Genomic DNA, 27,089 nt, shown 5'->3' on the forward strand with positions numbered 1-27,089 from the left:
TGCTTAGGAACCAAACATGATATCTAAATAGAAATAGGTGCCAAAGTCTGAAAGTCACCCGGCCTGTGGAGTAAATGCTCATAAATTGAGCTTCTAAAGGGAAGCTGTCAACACAGAAGGCCCAGGATCCCATGGACGAATTGGTTGGCTGGTGTTTGCCTCGTCACCACTCAGATACCACTGTGTGTGTGTGTGGGGGGGGGGGGGGGGCGGGTAGATGAAAGTGTGTGACTTGCTGGCAGCCTTCAGAGAGGACAGAGCCCGCTTTTTTTTTTATTCTCTGAGGAAGACCTGGGGATGAGCTGGGCATCTAGGAAAACTGCTGAGTATAAAAGGGACAGTCCCTCCTTGTTTGGAGAATTTTACAGCCTTCTTATCATTTGGGTTATTTGCATTTGGGGAAAAATAGGGTGTTGAGTGGGTTAAGGCCAAGGTGAAGAAGGGCTGGGAAGTGTTTTTCCGGGAAAAGGCTCACCTTAGAACAAACCTGCTTGTCTCCCTAGTGGAGGTAGCTGGGTGTGAATAATGAAGGTGTTGAACTTTGCATCTATAAGTGCCATGAATTGGTCTTATTTATTAACTTTTGCTAGGCCCCTGACCCTTTGCCTTTTTTTTTTTAAACGGGTAAAATCACACATGATTTAAATTTCAAAGACATCATGGAAAATATGATGCTAATCTCTGGTAGCACACCCAATCCTCTTGCATACTGATGGCTATTGGTGCCAGGCCATATTTACTACTAGAAAGCCCATGTCTAGTCTGTTACCCTTAAACCAAGCCACCTCCTACCTGCTACTGGAGTCGAGCTAGCTGAAAAGTTAAGCTAGTTTTATTTCAAAACCCGAGCTTCAATTCAATCACAGGTGTCAGTGGGACTTATTTCGAATGCTTAAGCCCTAGTTTTAGAGTCTCTAAGGGACTAGTAGGATCTGTTATTACTAAAGTCTGACCAAGAGAAATCTGGGTAAAGGTGAGGTGCTCAGAAATTTGAGGTGAGCAGAAATTTGGCTTCTAGACCAGAAAATATGCAAGGTATAGAAACTATATTTTTGGTTATTTTGCAGGGTGGGTGAAGTGAGGGTTTTGGTTTTGATGTCTGTCTGTCTCTGTCTGTGTCTGCATAGCTCCAAATGATAAAGAATTCACTGTAGATAAATGGGTAGAGCTGGTCCCTTTCCCTTCTTCTGTGAGATGCTAACAGCCAGGCTGTCCATCTGGATGGGGGCCCAGAAAATGTGAAGCTGGGTATTGAAAATAGTGTTCTGAAGTGCCAAGAAGCATCCAACTTTAATATGTGACTGTAATGAAAACTTTATAAACATGTCAGAGGACTGGATGAGTGGCTTTATGTGGTCTTAACTAGATCCTGGGTGTCCTTTTTTGGAGACCCAGGTTACTATCCCCTTTAGTGGCTAAACCACTCATTCCCTTGGTGTCTTCTACTTCCTTGCCTTCACCTTGATGAAGACTGGGAAGAGTTAGATGGTGTCAGCAACTCTTCTTTTCCTTCACTGTCCACTCTACCACCAAAGTTAGCTCAAAGTGAAAAGGATCCACTGGAGGTAAACAGGGAGGGCAAGTGTTGGATCGCCACATATAATTAGGTCTCTGGTCAATGTTGCCATAGCACCCTGTACTTTCTCTTTCAGAGTCATCAATTCCCTTGTAATTGCTCAGCATCTGTGTCTTACTTGACTACAAACTTGCTGAAGGTAGGGACTGTTCATTTTGGATTTTGATGCCAGCTCTTAGCATATTTTCTGGTAATATAGTATGTTTTCAAAGATTTGTTGTTAGAATAAATGAGTGAGCTAAGTAAGTCTTTTATTTTAGGGATTTGTTGGTAACCACCATGGTAAAATAAATATGGGGCAGGAAAAAATTCTAAAATTAGTTTCTGGTCTCTGCTTCTGACTCCCTCTGAGTTCAGGACCAGGGTGAGACTGGAACCCCTACAAACTAGTCCTCCTTCCAGGCTGGCCCCATCTTTACTCCATAATGGTCTCTTCATCTTCTGAAAACACTTCCAAGATAGGACCAGTAGTGAAACCTCCAGTGTGGGTGCCTGCAATTCCCTTAACCTCTGCCCTGCCCATGTTATCAATAAATTTGGGTCATATTCTCAGATAAAAGTTTTCTCAAAATCTTCCCCCCCAATTTATGGGTCTGATTGCTGGTAGTTAAAGAGGTGTTAACCCGTCGGTGAAATACTACTTTTCTTAAAGAGCTGATTGAAAACTGTCTGCATCTCCCTGTCTCATTTCTCATGTGAAGTCGGCAAATTGAATTCCTACAACTTAAGCTGCATGAAGGGGGGGGGGGGATTGTTTTGTGCGCTGTGACACCTCCGAGAAGCATGCCTAGCACACATTAGTTCACCGGGAGTACTCCTGCCCTTCACACCCCGCTTAGACAGGACCAACCTGGACCGGGATAGCACTGGTCCACCCACTTCTCAGAACTGAGCCACTCAAGTTTAGGGTTTAGGCGGGTCAAAGCTGACAAAACAAAACAAACCTCTGAAACTCTGTCGCACCAAAGGAGGCGTGGAGATTCTGCAAAACACGTCGCGCCGCGTTGAGCTAAATCTCCTTTGGAGGGGAAATCGCATTTCTAGGCACAAATGAAAGTGTTTTTGCACCGCCTGGAGCCAGCTGCCGGAAGCCGAGGAGGGTAGCAGCGGGCTGCCAATCAACCAGGTCCCGCCTTCTCAGGGCCACTTCCGCTCCTCGCGGTTCCTATACTGAGGGGCGGGGCCAGCTTCTGGTGGTAGGAAAGGACCGGCCTCCCGGCGAGCGGGCTGGTGACGTCATGGAAGGCGGCGGGGGTGGGGGAGGAGTCGCGTGGGGCATGCGCAGTAGACCGGCTCTGCCGACCGGAAGCCGAGAGGGCGGGATTTCCCGTGGGGCGGCGGGTTGCAAGGTCCGTGGCTTGTGTGGCGGCGCGAAGGGACTGGAAAAAGAAGTTCCTGAGCCCGCGAACCTGCAGCGGAAGTGGAAGAAGAACGTATGTGTGTGATGCCGAGCCCTCTGTCTGGTTTAATAAGTCACGATAATTGGCTCCGAAAAGGGTGTGGGCATTGGAGTGAGCCCTTCCGCGGAGGGTCCGTGGATGTCCACCAGGAGGGATGGCGGAAATTAAAATACCACCCTCCTGCAACTCTTACACATTTCATTTATTTACTTTTACAGGGTGAGATGGTTATCAGTCCACATTCTAGTGTATGTCATTTTCATCAGATGTCTATTCTCAGAACTCTGCTGGCAGGAAGAGAAGGGGAAATTGGCGGTGGAAAGAGTACATTTGGAGCCTAGAACTCTGCCTCCGAGGGCAGTTTTAGGTGAAATGCTCAGAATTTTGCAAGAGACTGTCTTGCCTCTTCGTTGCCCCAAACTTCTCACAGTTTGAATCAGAGAAAGTAATTTACAAAAGCCACAATTTGGAATAGAAGCCAGAAAGAATATAAATCTACCCCTAAATCCAGAAAGACACGTGTATTTGGGGCTCCAGGAGACGGAGTCAACCGTAGAAATCACCCCATCTTGCCTGGGTTAGCATTCCAAAGCATAAGGAGGGACAATGACCTTTGGAAGATGCTATAAGCCAGGGGAGAGCTGTTGTCAGGTGTCTTGGTATGTATGTCACTGGCTGGTTGTTAATAATCCCCTGGCCCTGCTTTGTTTTTAGGTCCTTCAAGTGTCGGGAGCTCAGAGATGTGGCCCAGGGGAGGGAACTGTCTCTAGTTAAAGAGGCCATGCCTGATGTTGCTTCCAGATCCCATGTCGACACCAAGTCCTCAGTTGCTGGTGGCAGCTGCTCAGCAGACCCTGAGCATGGGAAAGAGACGGGGCCTGGCCCGAGCTGTCTGCCTTCACCTCGCCGGAGAGGTCCTGGCTGTGGCCCGGGGACTGAAGCCAGCCCTGCTGTATGATTGCAACGGTGCGGGGACATCAGAGCTCCAGAGCTATCTGGGGGAGCTGCAGGGCCTGGGCTTCCTGACCAAGGGACTTCACATCCTTGATATTGGAGGCAACAGCCTGATCGTCATACCTGAACATGTATGTCAGCACCTGGAGCAGGTGCTGCTTGGTCCTGTAGCCTTTGTGGATGTTTCCAGCTCCCAATCTCACCCTTCTATCCGCTCCCTGGACCAGCTTCAGGACTTGAAGTCCCTCATTGCTGAGATCATCACCCATTTGCAGGGGTTGCAGAGGGACCTGTCCCTGGCCGTCTCCTGCAGCAGACTCTGCTCCCCAGACTGGAATCTCTGTACTGTGTTTGGGATTCTCCTGGGCTATCCTGTTCCCTATACCTTTCACCTGAACCAGGGAGATGACAACTGCTTAGCCATGACCCCACTACGGGTGTTCACCGCTCGGATCTCATGGCTTCTTGGTCAACCCCCAGTCTTGCTCTATTCCTTCAGTGTCCCAGAAAGCTTGTTCCCAGCCCTGAGAGACATTCTAAACACTTGGGAGAAGGACCTGAGGACTCGATGTACGGCTCAGAATGACTTTACTGACCTCAGCATCTCCTCTGAGATAGTCACCCTGCCAGTTGTGGCCCTCTAACTCCCGTGTAGAAAGTACTCACTAAATATTCAGCTCTAAGTCAGGGATTACAAATAGGCATCATCTCAAGTGTCAATTCTGAGCATCTTGACAACACCAGGGAAGAATGCTCTAGTCAACTGGCCACATCTGTGACGGGCACGGGAACAGGTGGCGGCGGCAGCATTGGTAGTACATACTTGCCATTTCTATACTAAGGAGTCCTCTTGACTTAACTGAGATGTCTATTCCTTTTTCACTAGATAGAAGATAGAAGGAAAGAGATTGTGGAGAAGGGGAGTGAGGGGGTAGGTGGAGAAGGTTAGTATAAGGGGGAAAATAGCTATTTAAAAAAAGGATTGTGGAGAAGAAGGGAGGTGGAGGACAAGTAGTGTACCCTTGTATATGGTAATGTAAATATACTCTGTGGGTAGTGTTCACTAGAAAATAGCAGGCCTGGGCTTTACTGCATGTTTATATAGCTCCAACTGAATTGGACTAAGGAAAGTAGACCAGGATGCTCAAGTGTCTTATATTTGTGATGTGATGGGTTGGTCATTCATGAATGAACAATTCTGGGAAACAGATTGTCAGGCGAAGTTTATTTGTTTATTTTACAGTAGGTGGAAAAAAATAATAAAGTTAGAAATCTCAGTTGAGTTGGGAAAACCCACACTTGAAAGTATCCAAACCTTCTGAGTTTTTTTATTGAGTTTTTTGCTCCTGATTTTCACCCAAGGTGGCTGTCACAAGTTATTCAGATCATCAGGCTGTCCTTATTGGCCAGGAACACTGCTAGTGCTATAGCAATCATCACGATCAGCATTGATAGCCATCGGCCACACTGCCTCTGAGGGTGGAGGGGGAGAAGAGAGAAGCCATGGGTTGGTTGGAGAAGATATAGGCAAAAACAATTTTCCTTCCCATTCTGGCCCCGTGGGAAATCTTGGGTTGGTGGAAGAGGGGAAGGTTTTTTCTATCACTTTGTTACCTCCCTTGGGATAAAACCACTTTGCTGGTAGTCACTGGCCCATAAGCCAGGATCATTGGCCCAGGGAACCACAGCTAGCTGGGGCCAGATACTTAAATACAAGTCCAATCAAAGGTGGAAAATAACTCAGCAAAATTGTATTGTTCTCTGTTCATATTCCTTGTCACATTTTCTCTCCTCATTCTGTCCTTGCCACTACACTCAATAGGCCAAAAAACACCATTTCACATTTTAGCTAATAGTCCTTTCAGGCTTAAGAGTTGTTCCATGAAAAAAAAAAAAATGCCCTGGCTGGTGTGCTCAGTAGTTAGAGTGTTGCCCTGTGCACAGAAGAGTTGCGGGTTCGATTCCTGGTCAAGGGCATGTACCTGGGTTGCAAGTTCGTTCTCCGGCCCATTGGGCTGTATGCAGGAGGCAACCAATCAATGTGTCTCTCATATTGATGCTTCTCACTCCTCCCTCCCACTCTAAAGTCAATGGGAACATATCCTGGGGTAAGGATTAACAACAACAACAATGTTCCATGCAAATTAAGCTGGGGTGCATAAGCCAGTGTTTCTTTCCAAGGTTGCTGTACTGTCTGTCGGTATAAACCAAGCTGAATGGGACAGGCTGGTCAGAAGATGTGGCTAAAGGAGGAATAGTCCCACCATCATCTAGGGCTGTATGGGAGGATCACGCTCTTACTCTGGGAGGCAGCTGCTGGCTCTGGTTCAGCTCTTCTCGACAGTGCTGCAGCGTACGCAGGCAGGAGAGGTACTCATCACTGAGGTTGTCTAACTCTGAATGCAGTTCTCTGCACTGCGGGGGAGAATACCACCAAGGTCATCACCAGGTAAAGGAGAAGGCCCCCTGTCAGTTACCCATTCATTCATTTGGAATTTGTACCTTCCTTCCTTCCCAGGCCTCAGTGATTTCAGTTTGCCTTTTGCTGTTTGACCTAGTTTGTCTGGAATGTGTTCATTTACATGAGTGATTATAATGCATATTATATATTAATTACTTATATTTGTTATATAAGTGTGTGTTTTCATGTGACAGTGAGCAAGTGCTTTGTAAAGGGGACATCAAAAAAATGAAATTCTTATAGAACAGAAGACCTGGAAGTGATCACAGTACAAGGCTCTTGGTCAGTAGCCAAGGATATGTGTTTGCGAATTTGTAGATAGGAAGAGTTTTGTTACTTAAAAGACTATAAAGTTTTAACATACTCAGTGTAGCGCAAAGTTTGAGGAGTTAATGTTCATGAAGTGTATTTGAGTTTAGGTTGACTTACTAAAAAGTAGCTAATAAAATGAATAAGGATTGTATAAGGAAGGAAAACGATAGACAAACTAACCCTAAAGCAAGACAGTTTTTATAGTCAAATGAATACTTGGAGGCATCCAATCACAATGTTTAGTGTTGAAATCCCTGCTCTCTGGATGCCTCCAGCAGTTTTCCCTATCGCTGTAGGCTGAGCCCCCCACTACTACCTGAGGTCACCGTCTCACCTCCTTTTCCTTGGCCTGGAGCTGCAAAGTCTTCTTTTGCAGCTGGTCTTTGAAATCCCAGTCTTTCTCCTTCCCTGTACCCTCAGGCTCCACTTCGTTAAGGGAGGGCTTTGGACTCCGCACAGACAAAGCCTGATCTAAAAAAGCAGCCAGATTCTCAGTGATGGTAAGGCCCACACCTCTGAGGAAGGGCCCTGTCAATGAGAGGACCCCTGGGAGTGAGGAGAAGGGTGGGGAGGGAGAAAGAGAGGGCCTGTCTTTGGTTAGACTTCATGGGATGGAATTCTCTGACTTTTAAAGCACTCCCATTGGGACCCTGCTCAGACTGGACAGAGAGCTGGAAATTGAGCCCCACTGAGGGCAAAGTTGGCATCTTTTCTTTTTATCCCTAGTCCTGTCTAATGCCAGATACTTTTAGAGTATACTTCTTAATCCAATTTCTTTGGTTAGGGGTCATAACCCCCTTCCTTTCTGTCCTTATTTCAGTCATGAGAAGGCAGTCACATCCTAGAATTCATCTTCGTGTGGTTAAAGATGGTTTTTCAGCCACCTGGCAGTCTTAGTCTTGTGAAGAGCCCACTGGACTAGTGGTTAAATTCTGCATTGTTGTCTTAGCTGTGTCTTTAATTTGTGTGACCATAAGACCTTCATTTTCTTATCCATACTATGTGGGTGTAATGATTTCTGCCTTCCATTTACCCAGTGATTGTGATGAGAAAACAAAAGGCCTTGTGTAGTGGTAAGGGAGGAGTTTTTGCCCCTCCATATACATGATGGATTCTCAGGAAGCTAAGGCAACAGATTCCTGAGGGCTGAGAGTGAGGTCACTTCTGCATGCAACATGGTTTAGAGGGGAAGTTGGATGTGATTTGGAAAGTCAAGTGTAAAAATTGACATGCAATCCTGAGTTCAAAATCAATTTATTGAAATGTTCAACACAGACATGTTTTGCAGGGGAAGTAGAAATCCCTTTTCGCAGTTTACATACCTCTCAGGGTAGGAGGCTAACTAGTTAAAGTGTTCTCAGAGCCAATGATCAGCCCTTAACAAGCTTCCCCAGATCCCTGACCTAACAGATGCCAGAACTGGATGGGACTCCAAGAGGCCATGTAGTCCATCCCCCTGCCTCTAGGCAGGCATGGCAAGAGCAATGTCTTAGAATTTGTGGAAGTAAATTTGCTGACCTTTCTTTATTAAGAGTTTCTCCTGCTCTTGAAGCTGTAAGGATTGACTCTGAAGCAGACCTGTTGGAAAACACAAGAAACTTGTCTGTGTTGGTATGTTTACTGCAAAGCATGGCTTTTCAGAACTTTGCTCAGAACCTTAATTATTAAAGATGTCCCCATCTATTATTGGTTAAATTGTGTTGAAGTCATAACTTGTAGTATCTCAGCATGTGATCTTTTTGGAGATAGGTATTTTACAGAGGTAATCAAGTTAAAATAGGACATTAGGGTGGCCTAATCGGATATGACTGGCATCCTTATAAAAAGGGGACATTTGGACACAGACATGCATAGAAAGAAGACATGTGAAGAGACACACAGGGAAGACAGCAGCTACAAGCCAAAGGGAAGTAGCCTGGAACAGATCCTTCCCTCAAAACCCTCAGAAGGAAACAACCTTACTGACACCTTGATCTTGGACTCTAGCCTCTAGAACTGTGAGAAACTAAATTTCTGTTCTTGAGTCACCCAGTCTGTGGTCCTGTTATGAATGCACCATCTTATATCTCTTCCGACTGTGTCTTTACCTTTAAGTCTCTGCTTAATTGTCACCTTAAAACAGTGGTTCTCAACCTTCCTGATGCCGCGACCCTTTAATACAGTTCCTCATGTTGTGGTGACCCCCAACCATAAAGTTATTTTCGTTGCTACTTCATAACTGTAATTTTGCTACTGTTATGAATCGTAATGTAAATATCTGATATGCAGGATGTATTTTCATTATTACAAATTGAACATAATTAAAGCATAGTGATTAATCACAAAAAACAATATGCAATTATATATGTGTTTTCCGATGGTCTTAGGCGACCCCTGTGAAAGGGTGGTTCGACCCCCAAAGGGGTCGCGACCCACAGGTTGAGAACCGCTGCCTTAGAAGAAAGGCTTTCCCAGATGACCCTGTATAAAATAGCAACATTTTCCTTTAGCCTGCTGTATTTTTCTCCATAGCAGTTCTCACTACCTGACACATTTGTTCACAGAAACTCCATACTTTACTCCAGAGCTTACTTAGAATGTCAGCTTCGCGAGGGAAGGAACCGTATCAGTTATGTTCATTACTGTATCCTCAGTGTGCATAGCTAGAGTGGCCAGCACTTGGTAGGGGCTCATGCCATGTGTATTGAATACATAAGTGATTTTCAAGTGACTTCTTTTCCACTCAGCGCCTGCTCTGGAGAACCGCTGTATTAATGGGATCAGGTTCTCCAGCTTCTCAGAAATTGTCTACTCTTCTTATGAAAAGTCCCTTCCCCTCTTTGGCCCCAAAATATAGTGTTGAAGTGGCACGTGTGGAGTGAGCTCACTTTCTGAACCATTCTCGTGACCAAGGTCTATGTGACATATTCATGTACGTAAAGAGAATATACAAAATAAGAACTACCTTCGAAAACTTAACACTTTAAAAAACCTGTAGTTCTGGGGGAAATGCAGATGGTTGTCACTGGCATGGAAGGAAAAAGGCAGAAAAGAAAAAAAAGGACAGGCTAATATATAACGTGTGAAGAGCTACGTAAATGACCTCACTTCACAGAACAGGGATGTCAGAGGAAGGGGAGCTGCCAAAGACGGGACCCCAACCCCTCCTCTGGACAAACACCGAAAGGCCAGCTGTGCTACTTTTCGAATCTGGAAAGGGAACTTACTCTGCAACTGCTGTACTTTGGTCACCAGGGCGAGTTTCTCCTCCTCGGACCTCTTTAGTTGATCTAAAAATGAAATAATACAAACCAAGATAGAAGAACCCAAGATTAATGCACCCGACACCCGAGGATGGAAATTCCTCATAGGTACTGCCTTGGCCGTGGCCTCTGATATGTGTCAAGTGCAAGTTGCCCTTCCTCCTACTTGTCCCTGCTCTGAAGAGGTAAACCAGAACCAAAGTACCTTGGATGTCATTTGCATTAACAAATGGGGTGACTTAAGTGCTGTATTTGCCCACGGTTTGGTCGTCTCTCAGCGGACTGCTCAGAAACCTTTCAACGGACCTTTCCCTTTCAAATCAGGAATGTGGCCGGGACACATGTGACTGATGTGAAGCAGCTGTGGTCCGGCCCAGAGGGATGGGCTGGAAAAGAGCTGATTCTCCAAGATGCGCTAGTGCCACAAAATCAGTGTTCAGTCATGGATGATTATAGCAGCCCTGCCTTTCCCTCAAGGTACAATGGAATCTTAAAGCCAACCAAACAAACCAATGAAAGACCGAGTGAAGCCCTTTTCTCCATCCAGCTTCTTTCGCTGGTCTCACTCGAGGCCCCCCGAGGAGAAGGGTACCTTGGAGGTGCTGGGTGTCCGAGCTGCACAGGTCTCTGTCTCCCTGTAGGCACTCAATCTTGGCCTGCAGTTCCTGGTGCTCATTCTCCAGAAGTTGCAGAGCCTGGTTCATCTGCAAGTCTCTACTGTCTGCTCCCTGCAGGGAGGAAGGGGGGCGGATGCAGAAGGAGGTCAGTGCTAGGGCGGAGGGTGGGGGCAGATCCCGTGGAAGAGGAAAATTACAGGAGAGTGTAGGGCCCTCGGCAAATCTTTCTCAATCTGCTCCTTTCTCTCGGCTGCCCATATCTCAGTGACCAGCATGATCGCCCATCCAGTCTCCCAAGCTCTAAACCTGGGAGTCACCTTGATTTCTCTCTTACTTTCTCCCAGTACAGTGGGGCCTTGACTTACGAGTGTCCCGACTAACGAGTTTTTTGAGATACCAGCTGTCTCTCGGCCAATTTTTTGCATTGAGTTGACAGAGTAATTTGAGTTAAGGAGCTCCTTAACGAGCTCGGTCTCGGAAGGAATTAAACTCATAAGTCAAGGCCCCACTGTATTCAGTTGGTCATCAACCCTTGTCAAGTCAAGCTCCTTTACAGCTCACACCTGTCTCATCTCTATCCCTATGACCACTCCCTTCGTTCAGACTCTAATAATATTATATGGGTTAATGCAAACTCTTTCAATGCTGCAGTTACAAGGTCCTTTCTAAAAAGCAAATGTGATCCTGTCACACAACCTGCTTCAATCTCTCAGTAGATTCCCAGCGTCCTAAGGACCAGGTCCAACTTCCTCGGCATGATTCCTACTTAATAGGCCCGGGCTTTCATTCTGTGCCTTCTCCACCCAAGCGGAACTGCTTGCAGATTTCCTAAGCACTGTACTTTCTGGCCATTGCCTTTGCCCATGGAACTGCTTCTGCCTGGAGCCTCCTTATCCACCCTTTTCACCTGGTTAACTTCTACTCATGCTCAAGATTCAACCCAAGAATCATGTAAGTTCTGATAAATCTTACCCTTAGCCCCCAACATCATGGGCTAGGTAGCTTTTCTTAGTGTTCACACAGTATCCCCTGCATGTCTCTATCTTTCCATTCTACAGCCTTTCTATGAACGGGACGACTCTCCAAACTACTGAACCGCACAGCCTGGGCCCCATGCCTTTCATCTTTATGCTCTGTGATTTGGGGGAACACAGGTAGCTGTTATTGTCAAATCTGGATTGCCCACTGGGTAAGCAGTGACCTAGATAATGCAAATTTAGGGATCAATATGAAATCTTTCCCATTTAGCTTTGGAATCATCTGAAAATTTGGATTTAAATGTGAATGGGTCTTGTGTCCTTAGAATTTTCATTAGAAAGCATCTCCAGGAATTATTGGTTGAGGTCATACATGGGTGTGTCCCAATTATTGGACTTAACTGTGCTGGTCACTGGACAGCTTTATCCTCCATTGAACATGAATTCATTGGCATTCTGGATTGTATGTCGGTCTCTTATGAGCTTGATTGGCATAATTTAGAGTCTGACAAAAGAGATCATACTGAAAATTTAAAGTTGTGGATCAGCAAATCTATAGACTCGTCTATAAACTTTTCTGCAAGACTCCAACTGTGTGGCCAGGTCCACCTTATCTCCCTAACTCCAGATAGGAGCAGTCTTCCTGCTCCAACTCATTCTCTTATTTGACATGTCCCTACTTATCAGAAACACATCGCTTCTAAAGTGTGAAATCTGATTTCTTTCTATCTCTTGTAATCCAAGATCAGGCCAATCAAGAGATTACTGAAGCTGGATAACAATGTCACAGGGAAGCCAAGAGTCACAGCCTTACAACATTCTCTGCAGGTTGCTACAAGATGAAAGTTGCCCATGGAATGAAAAGAATTTTGCAAAATTTCATTATGACATTCAACTCATCTGTTCAAAAATTGGGACCTGTGTGGGCCTAGTTGGGTGGTGTGAATCTTTACCAAGGTTCCTCCCTATAGCTCCAGGTATTCTCAAGGTTGCCCTGGAGCTGGCGAAGTGCTTGGTGCTGGGATTCCTTCCCAGGGTGCAAAGTGAAGGGCATTGGGAGAAAGGGAGAGGAGGATAGAGATAGAATGTGGACATATGGTATATTGGGGATCAAAGTGAAAATGGCAAAGCCAGAACTGGGTGAGTAGGAGTGTTGCCTTAAACTCTATCAGGTGGCATTTCTAGAGGATAAGATTGAGATTCAAGCATTCTCCTTTAATTCTAGATTCCTGGGCTAGAAGTGTTCTCCAGAATGCTTACCTGGGTACAGGTGTACAGCTGGTTTTCTAAGGATCTCAGTTTGCCCTTCAATTTGTCTTCATTAAGCTGTCCCTGGAAGAAATAAGACGAATAAAAGAGTTTGGGCCAAAGTATAGTGTACAAAGTGTTTTGTTCCGTATTCCCAGCCTAATGTCTAGAACAGCCCTGGGCAAACTACGGCCCGCGGGCCGAATCCGGCCCGTTTGAAATGAATAAAACTAAAAAAAAAAAGACCGTACCCTTTTATGTAATGATGTCTACTTTGAATTTATATTAGTTCACACAAACACTCCATCCATGCTTTTGTTCCGGCCCTCCGGTCCAGTTTAAGAACCCATTGTGGCCCTCGAGTCAAAAAGTTTGCCCACCCCTGGTAGAACATGGTCCATGCTCAATGTTTGGCAAACTGAACTCTTTCAAGAAGTAGGGAGGAGGAAAGGTGACAAAGGATTTTTTGGAAGAAGAGGATCTATTCCTCTTTTTCTGGAATAGGAGAAGGAAGAATCAGACTGACCCCCAAAGTCCTCTCTCTACTTGGAGGTTCTCTATCAAATGGCTCAGGGATCCTAGCAGGGTCCCCTAGAGGGAAAGTTTCTAAGCTGTCCTTTCCTGCCCTCATTACCTCTCTCCTTATCTGTTGGGCACTTCTGTACTCCTCACCTTCTCTCAGTCTTGTACATGGATCTTTACTTCTAAAGTAAAGGGGACTCCCCTCCTAGGGGGAGTGTACATTCTCTTTCTTACCCCTCGTTATGTGCTGAATTGTGCCAGGCCCTGTGGGACACTGTGAGGCCTGTTCCTCCTCAGGCCTGAGGCGCCCCAGCTCCTCTCAGGTGCATTTCCAATGCCCCCAACGGTTTCCAGTCCACAATAACCCGGGGCCGAGGAGGGGACTCTGTTTTGAGGGGGCTCAGGGAGTTTCAGGGCACCTGGGGTAGGCAGGAAGTGGTATCTCACAGCTCCTGTTTGGCTGATTCTTCTAACCAGGGGAGCCAGGGGGCGCCCCCACCCTTTCTGCTTCCTGTATTACTCAGCTGGGCCTTGCAAAAGCAAAGGTTTTGCTGAAAATAAGTTTTTAAGTGTTTCCTGCTATTGATGTTTTTTCTAATGTCTCTCGTGTGAGAGCTGAGAGTCAGGGATTTTGCGCGTACAATAGCCACAGGGCTTTGGGACAGATAACAGAGATGGACAAAGACCGCCACTGTTCTGGGCTCCAGAATAGCTGGTTACAGGGCTGCATTCCCCAGAGTGGCCTGTTCATTGTCAATGCACAGGTCCTGAAATCCACTCCCTCCACACCCTCATCTCCTGCTTCAGATCTTCCGACTCTGAGCATTTTCCTTTGCCTGAACTCTCACTCTGCAGATTGCAATCAAACCCACTGAGTTTAAGGTTTATCTTGCTAGAGTTTGGGCAACCCCAGGCAATATTCTTACATTTTCCCCAGTGTCCTACCCTTTTTCGGTAGCTCCTCTCTCCTCCCTTACTATGGTTTCAATTCAATATTTTACCTCTTCCAACTGTTTTTGTATTTTAGCCAGACCCCAGATTACGTTTCTATTCATCTTGCAATGTGATACAATTCAGCATAACCCCCTGCAGGGGGGATAAAGGGCCACTCAAGTCTTGGATTTAAAAAAACTCTCTTGCCTACAGCTCTGCACAGACTCCCCAAGGCAGGCAGGACAGCGGCAGCCAAGTTGTTGCAAATGGGGCATGTAGTTTCCTGGTCTGAGCCCCAGCTCGCCCCACATGAAGCCCAGTGGTATAGGATGTGGGGAGAAGCACTTGTTACAGGCCTGTTGTGGACTTTTTTGGGGCAGTCACACCCCTGGAGCCCAAGGCTCAGGGAGTACAGCACCCCCATTTGGAGAAGGGAGCAAGGTGGAGGCCATACACACCTGGTGCCGGTCTAGGGCTTCAGCTCCTGCTTCTACGTGGCTCTCCCCTGCCTCTGTTCTCCAGGCACGCTAGCACCTCACCGCAGAAGCGCCAGCCCCAGCTCCTCACCGCAGAAGCGCCAGCCCCCAGCTCGACTCTGCTCTCGCAGAAGTGGCTTAGGACTGGCAGCCAATCCCCTGCCTCGCTGTCATCTCACGATCTCATTTCTACTTTGCGGAACTTAAAAACCCCCTTGTGCCCCACTCCTGTTTTTTTTATTGCCCAATTCTGAGCACTGGCTTTCCTGCCCGAACTGCTTTTGCTCTGCAGGTTGTCCCCAGCTTAGGACTCTGGTGGTGCCCTAGGACCTATGCATCCAAAAGGCCCAGAGTGAACTTGGAGGTTGGAGGCTGTGGAGGGAGCTGATCCTTGGGGTTCTAACAGAGTTGGCTGTGAGCATCTCTGCATTTGAAGTTGGAGATTCAAATCAGAGAGACCAAATGGGAAAAATAAAGGCCTGAACTGGGCTGAATGTCCTGTTCCAGCCACTGGGCTGAATGTCCTGTTCAGTTATTTTTCCCAAATTCACCTTTCACTGAAGTTGAGGCTTCCATGGGAGGGGTAGAAGGTTGAATTGCCTTGTTTTTGGGGAAAAGTAACTGAAAAGTCTTTATTGAAAAGTCTGAGACTATTTTCCTTAAAAACAGGAAACGAGGGGGTTGATGGGGAGGAGGAAGAAGGGGAGGGTGAACAGTGGGAGGGGCAGGAAGAAGGAGGGAGAAACCACAGTGTGGCCAGGGGAACTTCTGCTCACCTGCTGGAGTGTGTGGTGTGAAACTGCCCCCAGAGTCTACCTCGAAAATGTCTCTTAACACCTCCTCCCCACCGGGCTTGCTGTCCTTCCAGCTCTGATGTTCTACCTGGGATATTGTAAGTGCTCACTACCCGCACACCTATCCCGAGCCAGGGTCCCCACTGTTGTCAGAGAACCTTTTAAAACACAGATCTCATCACTCACTTTGAATTCAGTTCCGGAGCTATTGATTGAGCTCCTTCTAAGGATGGACCAGGCACTGTAGGACTTTTTTAAAAAAAATCCTAACCGGAGGATACTTTTTCCATTGATTTTTTTTTTTTTCAGAGCAAGTGGAGGGGAGGGAGGAGGAGAGGAGAGAGAGAGAAAGAGAGAGAAACATGGATTTAAGACACATAGATTGGTTGCCTCCTGCTCAGGCCCTGACTAGGGCCTGGGATGGAGCCTGCAACCAAGATACGTGCCTTTGATTGGGAATCAAACCCACAACCCTTTGGTCTGTGGGCTGACGCTCTAACCACTGAGCAAAACTGGCCAGGGTGACACTCTAAGCCTTTAAACCTGAATAAAGCATCGTTCCATTGCTATCCTGCTTATTGTCTATAGCAGTGTTCCCCAAACTGGAGATAACACGCAATCTCTTGGATCTGAGATATCTGTATTTTCCCTCTAAAGTGGAGTCCATACATTATTTAAGTTTGAGATACTATGTTCAACACAAAAAGTGTAACGGTCATAATTCTAGAGACTTGTCTGAGGTCATTTCTGGTCTTATCTTTGGAACGACTCTGACATGATCTCTTCATTTCAGCCACGCTCTGCTACACCCACAGCTTTGTCATGCCTAGGCCTGGAACCATTCTGGTTTCTTTGCCCTTCTGCTTTTTCTGCCCCATCATCATTCCCACTTTTGTCCTGGTAAACTCCCCTGCATCCTCCAGGCCCCAGCTCAAATGGTCCCTGTCCTTCAGAACCTACCCTATTCCACCTCAGGCCAAATAATGGCTCTCTTCTCTTTTCGTTGGGCCACTTTGTAGACGCCGCTGTTACAGCTTTGTCCCGTTGTGCTAGTTGTTTATGACACATCTCTCCCTTCCCTGCTGAGTGTGTGCTCCTCAGCCTCACGGTAGCACAGGGCCCAGCACTTGGTGGGAACTTAGCAACTGTCTGTTGAGTAAAAGAGAGAAACATCTCAATGTAGTTCAGCCCTGGAAACCTTCTGGCCTGCACAGCTGTCTGCCCCAGACTCCTAGTCTCTGGATGGAAAGGACTTCCCTAATCAGGAACATAGATACCTAAACCCAGGCACAACGAGGCATGCGAGGAGGGAGGGCTGAGCTTAGGAAATCTTTCTTACATCACCGCAAACATCTCAGTTTGGTTCCACGCCCTGCATTTCCTCTCTCTGTCTAAGCAGAAGCCATCTGCACGGTGGGCTAGATGGTCACAGAGGCCCTTGAGGGTGTGGCTTCTTTCTTTGCACTTGGTGCTTTACGCTCTGATGGCGTCAAACTGCTGGTAGCTCCCTAAACACACGAGTCTAGGGGTTTCCACGGGGGATCTGAGGAGCCCTGGGAATCCCTGAGACCTTTTCAAGCGAGGTCTTCCCTTTTCTAACTACAGATCGGTTTGAGGCCAGATTTTCCTCATATGCTTCGACCAGAACAATGTTTTGCAACAGATTGAATGCAGAATCAAATCTGAGAATGGAGCTGTCTTCTGTTCAGCCAGACGTTAAAAAAAGATTTGCAAAGTTTAAAGCAATGGTACTCCTTTTACTATTTTTTAAAAATATACCTATTTTTCCTAAAAATATAAAGTTTAAGTTAACATGTAATGGATTTACTATTGTTATTTTAAAATTAATATATATTTTAAGATTCCAGTTTTAATTTCTAATATGGTAAATTTTAACATGGCAAATATAAAATTTTTTTTGGGGGGGAGTTTTATGGTATTTTTTTTTAGAGAGTATAAAGGGGTCCTGAGATTAAAAAGTTGGTGACTCATTGCACTAGACTATATTATTCCTCTTGGTCTTTGCCTGTGCCATATCCCCTGCCTGGAATATAGTTCCTTCTTCCACGTTTGCCTGGAAAATATTTACATTACTATAAATATTTCCTTGGTTCTCATCTTCTTTAGAGTTATTCATTCCTTCTTATATATTACTAGATCCTGAAAACATTTCTTTCTTAAAAGAATATATTTTTATTGATTTCAGAGAGAAGGGAGAGATAGAAACATCAATGATGAGAGTCATTGATTGACTGCCTCCTGCACACCCCCTATTGGGCATCGAGCCCACAACCCAGGCATATGCCCTTGACTGGAATCAAACCTGGAACCCTTCAGTCCACAGGCCGACCCTCTATCCACTGAGCCAAACTGGTTAGGGCTGAAACATTTATTTCTCATATATCTGCGTTGTTTAGGCATCTGACTCCCTGACAAAACCACAAGCTCTCTGAAAGCAGGAACCCTGTGTAATTAATCTCACTATTTCCAGTGCTCGGTACAGAGAACATGGTCTATGAATATTCGTTGAATGAATGGGCTGAAATCAGGAGATCTACATTTTAGTTTCAGTCCTGCCTCTAACCAGCAGTGTGACTTTGGGCGAGTCACTTGACCTCTCTGACACTCAGTTTCCTCGTGGGCAAAATGAGACAGACTGGATGACCTCTAAGGTTCTTTCCCACTCTCACATTCCCGTCTGGGCTTAGCAGTAGGTGCATGCCAGCTGGGAGTTCATATTGGTTATGAGTGCCATACAAAAATAATTGGCATTTACCACAGTTAGTAATATTAACTGTATTGGGATCGCCCTTGTTCCAACAAATTAAAAACTGGAGATTCTTGCCCCTTTTGCTTCTGGGTCCTCCCTGGGTGTGTAGCCCTCACGGCCCTGGATTTTGAGCCGTCCCATATATTTACTGTGACCATCTATTTGCTGTTTGACTTCTAGGTCTTAGCGTCATTCTCTACCTCCTGCCTCTACAGTAGTGAGAAACACACACACACCATACTCGGTAGGGAAGGTATGGAAAGGAGAAGGAGATGGGCAAACTTAGAAGCTGATGAGCTTTGTTCAGACAGAGGTTTCATTTCCCTTACCTTCCAGGAACTGTCAGAGGCTCTGATCAGGGTGGACAGTAGGTCTTGAAGAATCACCATTTTCTGTTTTAGAACCAGCTCTCTTTGTAGGGCCTCCTGGGAGGAGAATGCAAGAGGGTAAGATTAACCTGGCGCAGGAGAGAGGACATAGGTGGAGGAGTTGAGGGGAGAGTTCACGTTACTTACTTTGAGGTACTCGGAAAGCTGGATGATTTCCTAGAGAGAAAGGAAAGGGTAGTCAAGAAGTTCTCCTGAAGTCCCCGAACATGGAACCAGAGCAGGGGTTGACTCGTGCAGAGTAAACTTTCTTCCGTGGTTCAGACAAAGTCCCCCCAGCCCCTCATGTCTATGCTCATCCAGGGAGAAGGCGCCCCTCCATCCCAGCGGAGTTTCTCATGGGACCCCAGAATACCAGAGTTTGGAGCAGCTTGTATACCATTTGATTCAACCCCTCCAAGGTAAGGATTTTCTTACCTTATCTAGAACCGCAACTCCACAACTGGGAAGAGAAAAAATAATAACAAAATGACAATGGAGCAAAAAAACTAACAGGTAGGAGGTGGTGGGCTGATTCCCTCTCTATTCTCGTTTGAAAAGCCAATAGGGTGGAAAGATCTTCCTCTTTTTTAAAAAATACATTTTTATTGGTTTCAGAGAGGAAGGAGAGGGAGAGAGAGATAGAAACATCAATGATGAGAGAATCATTAATCGGCTGCCTCCTGCATGCCCCCTACTGGGGAGCAAACCCGAGCATGTGCCCTGACCAGGAGTGAACCATGACCTCTTGGTTCATAGGTTGATGGTCAACCACTGAGCCATACCAACTGGGCCTTTTGTTTTTGTTTTTTTAAAGAAGGTGGACATGGACATTCATTGTGTTCCCTACATACTGGGTGAGGGTATTCAAGTGAAAACTTAGAGGAATGGATGGGATGTGAAGGAGTTGGGGTCAGGAACACAAAAGGTACTTACTTGGTTTGCTGACTGGCATCATTCTTAGTTGTGGGCTGTGCTTCTTTTGCCTTTGTCTGAGTGCCTGAGAGATGGAGGAGCAGGTGATTCAGAACCGGGGTGGGGGGGAAAGTGGGGGAAGTGGGGGAAGTGGGGAGGGGCAGGGACTCTGCTGCCAGTGAGCTGGGACTGACATGGCAGGATTCTCTGCAAGCCCCAGTGAGGGAGGGGGCTTCTGCTCTTACCACGATGGTGTTTGGGTGGCTTCTTGATGGGAAAGTCCTGTGGTTGAAGGCCCTGGGCCTGGGAGGGGAGATGATTGGCCAGATCCCTCCGGACGCTTGAGAGAGGGTGATGTTGAGTTGGAAAGACCTCAGAGCTGGTCCCTGGCACCTGGAAAGCAAGTGGCAGACGCTGGATGCCTAGAGCCATAGGACAGGATTCTCCAGCTGATTGCTGAGAGGTGGACTGATGATCAAGTTTCAGGTCCAGAGGACCAAAGTAACCCCTTTAAGCCTTCAAGGCTGCATGGTTATTTGCTCTTGCCTTCCCTGTTTCAGCTGCCAGGAATGGTCCTCCTCAAGCCAGGAAGCAGGAGCTGGGCTTGTCTCCAACTAGACTCTCTAGAATCCCCAGCTACCTTGTTTGGTCTCAGCCACTCACACAGCCAGCATGGTGATATGGAAAGAGAACGGGTCTGAGTGGGGAGTGAGGGGATCTGGGATCAGAGCCCACCTTTTCCAGGTCTCAGTCTCCTATCTGTGTAATGAGTTTGGAGTAGATGAACTCTAAGCTCCCTTCTGTCTTCTAGGGATGGCTTCCTTCCTCTTAGGAATAGCTGGGATGTTGCTGAGGTGTGTGTGAAGAGGTCAACTAGGGAATTGTAAAGAGGGGTGTAGTAGTAGTTGTCACAATTTAGTCTGCTCTTTTTATTTATATTTTCTTTTTTTACATATTCAAAAATTCTGTGCTTTGCTTTTAACATAACACTCAGAGGCTAAGAAATGCCTGAGGTATTTAATCATGCAGACCAACTCAATCTCAATAAAACTTTAAATATATTTTTATTTATTTCAGAGAGGAAGGGAGAGGGAGAGATAGAAACATCAATGATGAGAGAGAATCATTGATTGGCTGCCTCCTGAATGCCCCTCACTAGGGATTGAACCAGCAACCCGGGTATGTGCCCTTGACTGAAATCGAACCCAGGACCCTTCAGTCCACAGGCCCCTTTAGTCCACAAGCTGATGCTCTATCCACTGAGCCAAACCAGCTCAATAAAACTTTAAATAATTGATAGGCTCAGTTGGAATTCTTTAGTTAATTGTGTTTCCCGACGTTTTAAAAATTTTTATTTGATTTTAGAGGGAGAGCAAGAGACAGAAACATCTATATGAAAGAGAATTATCAATTGGTTGCCTCCCGTATACACTCTGACTGGGGATCGAACCTACAAACTTGGTTTGTGCTCTGACCAGAAATCAAACCAGCAACCTTTTGGTGCATAGGATGACGCTCAACCAACTGAGCCACACCGGCCAGGGCCCAATCTTTTTCTCCTTAAATATTTTTTCAACAAAAGCATTCAGAGGCCCTCCTTCCTTAGAAAGTACAGTGTTGGTTTTATCTTACAGTTGGGCTCGAGGATCATTTTTCTGAACAGCACCTCCTACTGTGGACAACAGGTCCACTAGTTAAGAAGCCCTGACAGAGCACCTACTCTGGGTAGGGCACAAGGTCAGGCGTTTCCAGGGAATACAGTAGACCCACCCCTGCTGTCAACATGCTCAGCATGGATGGGAAGACACAGATAGTTTGCTGGCTGAGGTCATTTGGACACACCCTATTTCTTTTTGCCAACATAGCTTCCCCCCAGGCCAGACTAATGGGTTCTTGGGTCGTTATTTAATCTTAGAGGATGAATAGCCTCATGAGAACCACAGAGAGCAGACTTGGAGAAGCTAGGGAAGGCTTCCTGGACAAGATGAGGCCTTAGCTGAGTGAATTTAGTAGAGTTGGAATGGCGCAAGAGGAAGAGAGAAGGTGGGTGGGTGCAATAGCTCACAGAAGAATAGACATGTGTGTGTGTGTGTGTGTGTGTGTGTGTGTGTGTGTGTGTGTTTTGAGAGGGTCATCAGAAGATTGGCCGGCCTGGGTACCTGGCATACAATAGGCATTCAATAAATACGTGTTGAATGATGGGTGAAGGATGGAGAAGATGTGTAGATTGCCTACATTTGAACTGGTACTAAGAATTAGCTGTGGAATTGTTTTTAAAATTATTTTTTCTCTCCTATAAGGCAAGTGCAAAACAAAAATAGCTAAATAGACAAGCAAAAAAACACAACAACAAAAACCTCTGTGAGTAAGTGGCTAAGGGAAACTTTACTATATGACTGAGGAAGAGACTTAATTTGAATCACTTTTTAGTGACCTGGAGCCCACCCACCCCCCAACAGAGCAGTGTGTCCCTAGGCACGCCCACCTGCTGTCTGGGGGGAGGGATCCTGTTGGCCAAAGCCAAGAGCTTCTTGAGTTCAGCCTCCTGGCCTGTCCTCCTGGAGGGACTTTGCTCCCTGTCCGGGCCTCTCTGTGTTTTGTCTTTCTCCTCCACCTCCAGGTTCCTTCTCCTGAAGAACTGCTGCTGTCGGGCTCTCTGGAGCTGCTCTGTGTGCTGGGTCCTCAGCGCCTTCCCCATCTGGCGGCAAGTGGTCATGTTGGGGCGGCAGCGGCGGCTTTCACGGGTCTCCTGTCGGCGCTCATACTTGGCCTCGTAGCTCTCGGCCCACCGGGCCAAGCCAGCGGGAGGCCTGGGGTCTGGGCTGATCATGAGGAGCTCCTGAGCACCTGTTGTGCTTGGCTTCCAGTTCCTGGAATAGCTGTCGGGATCTGCCAAATGCCAAGAGGGAGGAGAAGGGGAGGGGTCAGGAGATGGGCAGAAAAATGACTACCTCCCTGGACAGGGACGCGGAAATAGCATATACATGTGGGTTGAAAACAGAGGAGGTGATGATGTCAATCTGAGAGCCAGGACTCTCAGGGTCCAGTCTCTATGCTAACTTCTGCTTTTCTCCGGCCTTTGTCTCCCCCTCTGCAAAGTGGAAAGTCTTTCTGGCTGCCACTTCTTCATTCACCAAACATCTCACCCTGCCTCTAAGTCAGGGGACCATGAGAAATCATTGATAAAAATCATCATGAGTTTGTCACCTTTTGGATGGCAGGGATGTGTTCACTCTTTGGGGATTCCTAGAGAACCAGTTGAATGGCTCCCTGTTCCCAAATCTAAAGGACAAGCCAGCATCTTTACTGCTCTCTCGGCCCAGGTTGTTACTAGAGTAGGCGAGTGACTCTACTCAAGGCCTGGAGGGACACCCAGACCCCTCCAAGGTGTGGCCAGTCCTGAGACCAGCACCCGCTGCTTTCTTCTTAGCCCTTACAACCAGCTGTGAGCTTGGTCCTGGGCACAGTCCAGGATGGAAACCCCACCCTAATTCCTCTAATCATGGTCCATTGGCACCTGACTCCCAGCCCAGACCCGGGCTCTGACTCTCAGGTGCAGATCAACTCAGATCAGTATTGGCCAAGCACCTGCCACGCCCAGTGCTGGCGAAACCCATATCAGAACTTCCGGCTCAATAATTCTCGGTGTTGAGAGTTTCATTTTTCTGGAATCACCTCCCTGTCAGAACTAAGTATGGTGTCAAGTGTGCTTTTCTTAGCCCAGACACAGGCTGTGCCACCAAAACCAGCAATCAGCCCGGCCGGTGTGGCACAGGGTTGAGTGTTGACCTGTGAACCAGGAGGTTATTGTTCAATTTCTGGTCAGGGCACATGCCCGGGTTGTGGGCTCGATCCCCAGTGGGGGGTGTGCAGGAGGCAGCCAATCAATGATTCTCTCATCATTGATGTTTCTATCTCCCTCTCCCTCTCCCTTCCTCTCTGAAATCAATAAAAAATATATTTAAAAAACCCAGCAAACACATGGGTTTTGTCTCCTTAAGATCATTACAAACAAAAATGAAACAAAACCAAACAAACCAAAACAGTAGCCCCAAGTCCCCAGGCCTTCCTGTAGAGGCCACACTTTGTCGCCCCTTTATGTGGCCTTACCTGCTGCTCAGATAACCCCCAAACCCTTCTTCCTTCTCTGTGCTCCCCTCACCCTCTCCTACACCCACGGACCTTCTGCAAATGTGTTTCTTTACCTAGAACCCTCTGGTAGCCTGGCTGAGTTGGGGCTGGACTTGGCTCAGCTGGATCCTGAGCACTGGAAATTCTGTGCCCTTCCTCCCCTGATCACAGGAGTGACTGCGGAGGGAAGAGGAGCCCCCCTTACAGCTGCCGCTTCTCTTCTGGGTCCCACAACCTGCCTACCCACCACCCTGGGAGCCTTAGTTCCTGAGTAGGTCAGAGAAGGGTACCTCAACTGCACCAACAGCAGGTCTTTGCCAGCTCCGGCCCCTCGGGTCTATTTACAAGCCAAATAGACTCAGCAGGTAGCAGCCTCTGTGCTCCTTCATCGGAACTTCACTGCCCATCTGGCTCGGTCTGGAATTCTCTGCAGGACTCATTCCCCAGGGTCAGGGGTGGGGTGGCCTCACTCCCTGAGAGGGGTCTTATGTGGTTCAGCCCTGCACCTTCTCAAACACCTGAGTCCTGGAGGGGCATAGCCTGGTCCTGGGTAGGGCTGACCCTGAGCAGAGCTGTGAGGGTGCTGTCATGATTGTTCTAACATCCCACCCTGGCTGCCTCACCTTTTTTTTGGTTAATCCTCCCCCGAGGATATTTTCCCATTGAATTTTAGAGAGAGTGGAAGGGAGGGGGAGAGATAGAGAGAGAGAGAGAGTGAGAGTGAGCCATCCATTGGTTGCCTCCTGCGTCCATTCTGACCAGGGCCGGAGATCAAGCCTGCAACCGAGGTACATGCCCTTGACCTAATCAAACCCGGGACTCTTCAGTTCACAGGCCGACACTCTATCCACTGAGCCAAACCAGCTAGGGCTGTTTCACCTTTCTTTAGGCTTTTCTCCTCACTCTGTAGGGGTCCTCTGACTTCCCAGCTGCCACTTTATTTATTAAAAAACTTAGATAAGCCCATTCATGTTAAGTTATAAATGACTGGCTGGAGGAGACTGGGATTAAGTGCAGGTGAACTCCATGTCTGGAATCTATGCCGTGGCATCCTATGCAGAGCCCCTGGCTATTCTGCGATGGATGGGGGAGGCGGGGAGCCCAGCTCTGGGCTCAGTGTGGCTTTAAGTCCCGGCTCTGACACCTACTACTTATGTGCTTTTTTTTTTTTTAAATATATTTTTTATTGACTTTTTTTACAGAGAGGAAGGGGAAGGGATAGAGAGTTAGAAACATCGATCAGCTGCCTCCTGCACACCCCCCACTGGGGATGTGCCCGCAACCAAGGTACATGCCCTTGACCGGAATCGAACCTGGGACCTTTCAGTCCGCAGGCCGACGCTCTATCCATTGAGCCAAACCGGTTAGGGCCTACCTATGTGCTTTTGAAGAAAACTATTAAACACCTCTGAGCCTCAGTCTCCCCATTTATAAAATGGAAACTTATCTCATAAGGTTATGAGGGTTAAATAAAAAAATGCACTCCAGCCTGTGTGGCTCAGTAGTTGAGCATTGACCTATGAACCAGGAAGTCACGGTTTGATCCCTGGTCAGGGCACATGTCCTGGTTATCAGCTTGATCTCCAGTAGGGGGCATGCATGAGGCCCCTGGCCAAAGACTCTCATCATTGATGTTTCTATCTCTCCCTCTCCCTTCCTCTCTAAAACCAATAAAAATATATTTAAAAAAAAGAAAAGAAAAAAATGCATGTCAAGCATCTGACACATAGCACACAACAAATGTCAGCTTTTTATAATAATAATAATAATAAGCTATGATCATTATTACCCCCTGTCCTGCGGATCTTGGATACTGCTTACACGGTGCCGTAAGACAAAGGCCCCAAGCTAACCTAGCGCTCCTAGGACCAAAAATACCGCACCCACCAGTCCCCTTTTCTCTTGAAGGGGTGCTGTTTACCCCACGGAGGGGATGCCGGTCCCGGACAGCCTCCTATTTACTACTCTGGTTCATCTGGCCTCTGGGTTTGGGCCAGAAGAAGAAAGGGTTCTCTCTGGTCGGGACACAGCCACCTTCTCAGCTAGGCCTGGCAGAAAGGCAAAGAGATGGGGGTGAAGAACTGTGTCCAGCCTGCGCTCCACCATTACATGTGGGGGCAAGGTCCCCACCCTGTTTGGCTCCTGGTGACCACAGGTTATGTAGAGGAGGCGGATCCCTGGGTCTGGAGAATCCTCCCCCTTCCTACCGTGAAGAGGACAGGGCCGTGGGGAGGAGCTGAGTCTGAGGGAAGGCCTCTCTGGACGCCACCAGGCTGTCTGCACTAATCCGCTGAAACAGGCTGCCTCCTCCGCTTCCTGAGGGGCAGGTGCTGGGGCTTGTTACCCAAGCGGGAGGTGCGCTAGAAATGGCCCCTTAGAGAAGGGAGCATTCCCCGACCCCCAGGCCCTCACGCTGGTAGCACTTCTGCGGACAGCTGAGCGGAATCCTGCCCAGCTCCCGGGACAGCTGGACTGTTCTGATGGCTTGCACCAGGAGGCCATGTGGGTCGCCTCACTGACAGCGATGGGCTGTAGAAGAAAAAGGAACTGGTCCCTGTGAGGTTCAAAGATAGGTCACTGGGCCACTGCCCGGGCTTTCTGGCATCTGTGGGGCGCCCCTTGGCAGCATGACAGGGCCCAGTGGAGCTCCGGGGAGACGTGGGACTGGCTGGGGACAGCCCTCCTCACTGCCAGAGGGAGATGTCCGGGTGCTGGCCTTCTGAGTCCCTGTTCCCACTTCCTGGCTGTGTGTGTGGTGAACGGTTTCCCAGTCCAGAGCTCTTGCTGTGAGCCAGGACAGATAGGCCTACACTTAAGCTGCTGGGAAGGCAGCTACTCGTTTGGGGGACTCCCTGCTTTGAAAAGAGCTGTAAAAGTTCACTGAACTTACGCCCCTGTCACTAGGTAGCCTGAATCCTGTCATTGACTCACCCCTAATTCAATCTAACGGATGGAGAGAGGAGCGATGGAAGCTGTACACTGTGGCCAGTGGCTCCGGAAACCAGTGCGGGGTGCTTTCTTAGTTACCCAACGCCCAACGCTCTTAAGCTCCACCATCTGCTCCTGTGTCTCCCCCTTCAGCTCAGGGAAGCTCCAATGAGGGAGGTGCTTCTGTTCCACCCCAGAGTCGGGGGACCCCAACCTGAACACAAAAACATCCTCCTCCTCAGTTACCTTGGGTCCCAGGCTCCAACCCAAGCAGCTCAGAAAAGCCTTCCAGCTCCTGGGTAGATCTTGGTTCTGGTCTCAGATGGGGCAAGACAGCAGCCGAGTCAAGCGCAAGCTTTCAATCCATGGCTCTGCGTCCCCTTAGCATTTCCCTTCTTGGTACTGTTTCTCTTTGCGCAGAAGCCTCGCTGAAACAGGAAACAGATAAAGCCACAATGCTTGCTCACC

The 27,089-nt window shown here is 47.6% G+C and overlaps 2 protein-coding genes across 7 annotated transcripts; one reads left to right on the forward strand and one right to left on the reverse strand.

Annotated features, from left to right (window-relative positions):
• The first annotated feature begins 633 nt into the window (after positions 1–633).
• CUNH1orf74 (chromosome unknown C1orf74 homolog) lies at positions 634–5,141 on the forward strand. 3 transcript variants are annotated; one of them, XM_006089923.3, is made up of 2 exons: positions 634–3,009; positions 3,691–5,141. In XM_006089923.3, the coding sequence occupies exon 2, from the start codon at positions 3,765–3,767 to the stop codon at positions 4,572–4,574; it is 810 nt and encodes a 269-aa protein (XP_006089985.1). In that variant the 5' UTR covers positions 634–3,009; positions 3,691–3,764; the 3' UTR covers positions 4,575–5,141. The 3 variants fall into 3 exon arrangements, with proteins under 3 accessions (XP_006089985.1, XP_014312361.1, XP_023610577.1); XM_014456875.2 differs by lacking the exon at positions 634–3,009 and adding an exon at positions 3,028–3,343; XM_023754809.1 differs by lacking the exon at positions 634–3,009 and adding an exon at positions 3,351–3,553.
• A 4-nt stretch (positions 5,142–5,145) lies between these two features.
• Positions 5,146–27,089, reverse strand: TRAF3IP3 (TRAF3 interacting protein 3). Of its 4 annotated transcripts, none has more exons than XM_023754805.1 (14): positions 26,868–27,089; positions 22,048–22,451; positions 19,808–19,955; positions 19,584–19,647; positions 19,086–19,110; positions 18,798–18,827; positions 18,612–18,707; positions 12,800–12,871; positions 10,538–10,673; positions 9,910–9,972; positions 8,222–8,281; positions 7,038–7,174; positions 6,232–6,345; positions 5,146–5,403 (listed from the first exon to the last, which is right to left on the reverse strand). In XM_023754805.1, exons 2-14 carry the CDS (start codon positions 22,390–22,392, stop codon positions 5,311–5,313), a joined length of 1,383 nt encoding a protein of 460 aa, XP_023610573.1. In that variant the 5' UTR covers positions 22,393–22,451; positions 26,868–27,089; the 3' UTR covers positions 5,146–5,310. The 4 variants fall into 4 exon arrangements, with proteins under 4 accessions (XP_023610573.1, XP_023610575.1, XP_023610574.1 ...); XM_023754807.1 differs by lacking the exon at positions 26,868–27,089 and adding an exon at positions 26,625–26,726; XM_023754806.1 differs by lacking the exon at positions 26,868–27,089 and adding an exon at positions 23,768–23,886.

This window comes from Myotis lucifugus, unplaced genomic scaffold (genome assembly GCF_000147115.1).
Source record: "Myotis lucifugus unplaced genomic scaffold, Myoluc2.0 scaffold_65, whole genome shotgun sequence".
In the NCBI taxonomy this organism is placed as follows: Eukaryota; Metazoa; Chordata; class Mammalia; order Chiroptera; family Vespertilionidae; genus Myotis; species Myotis lucifugus.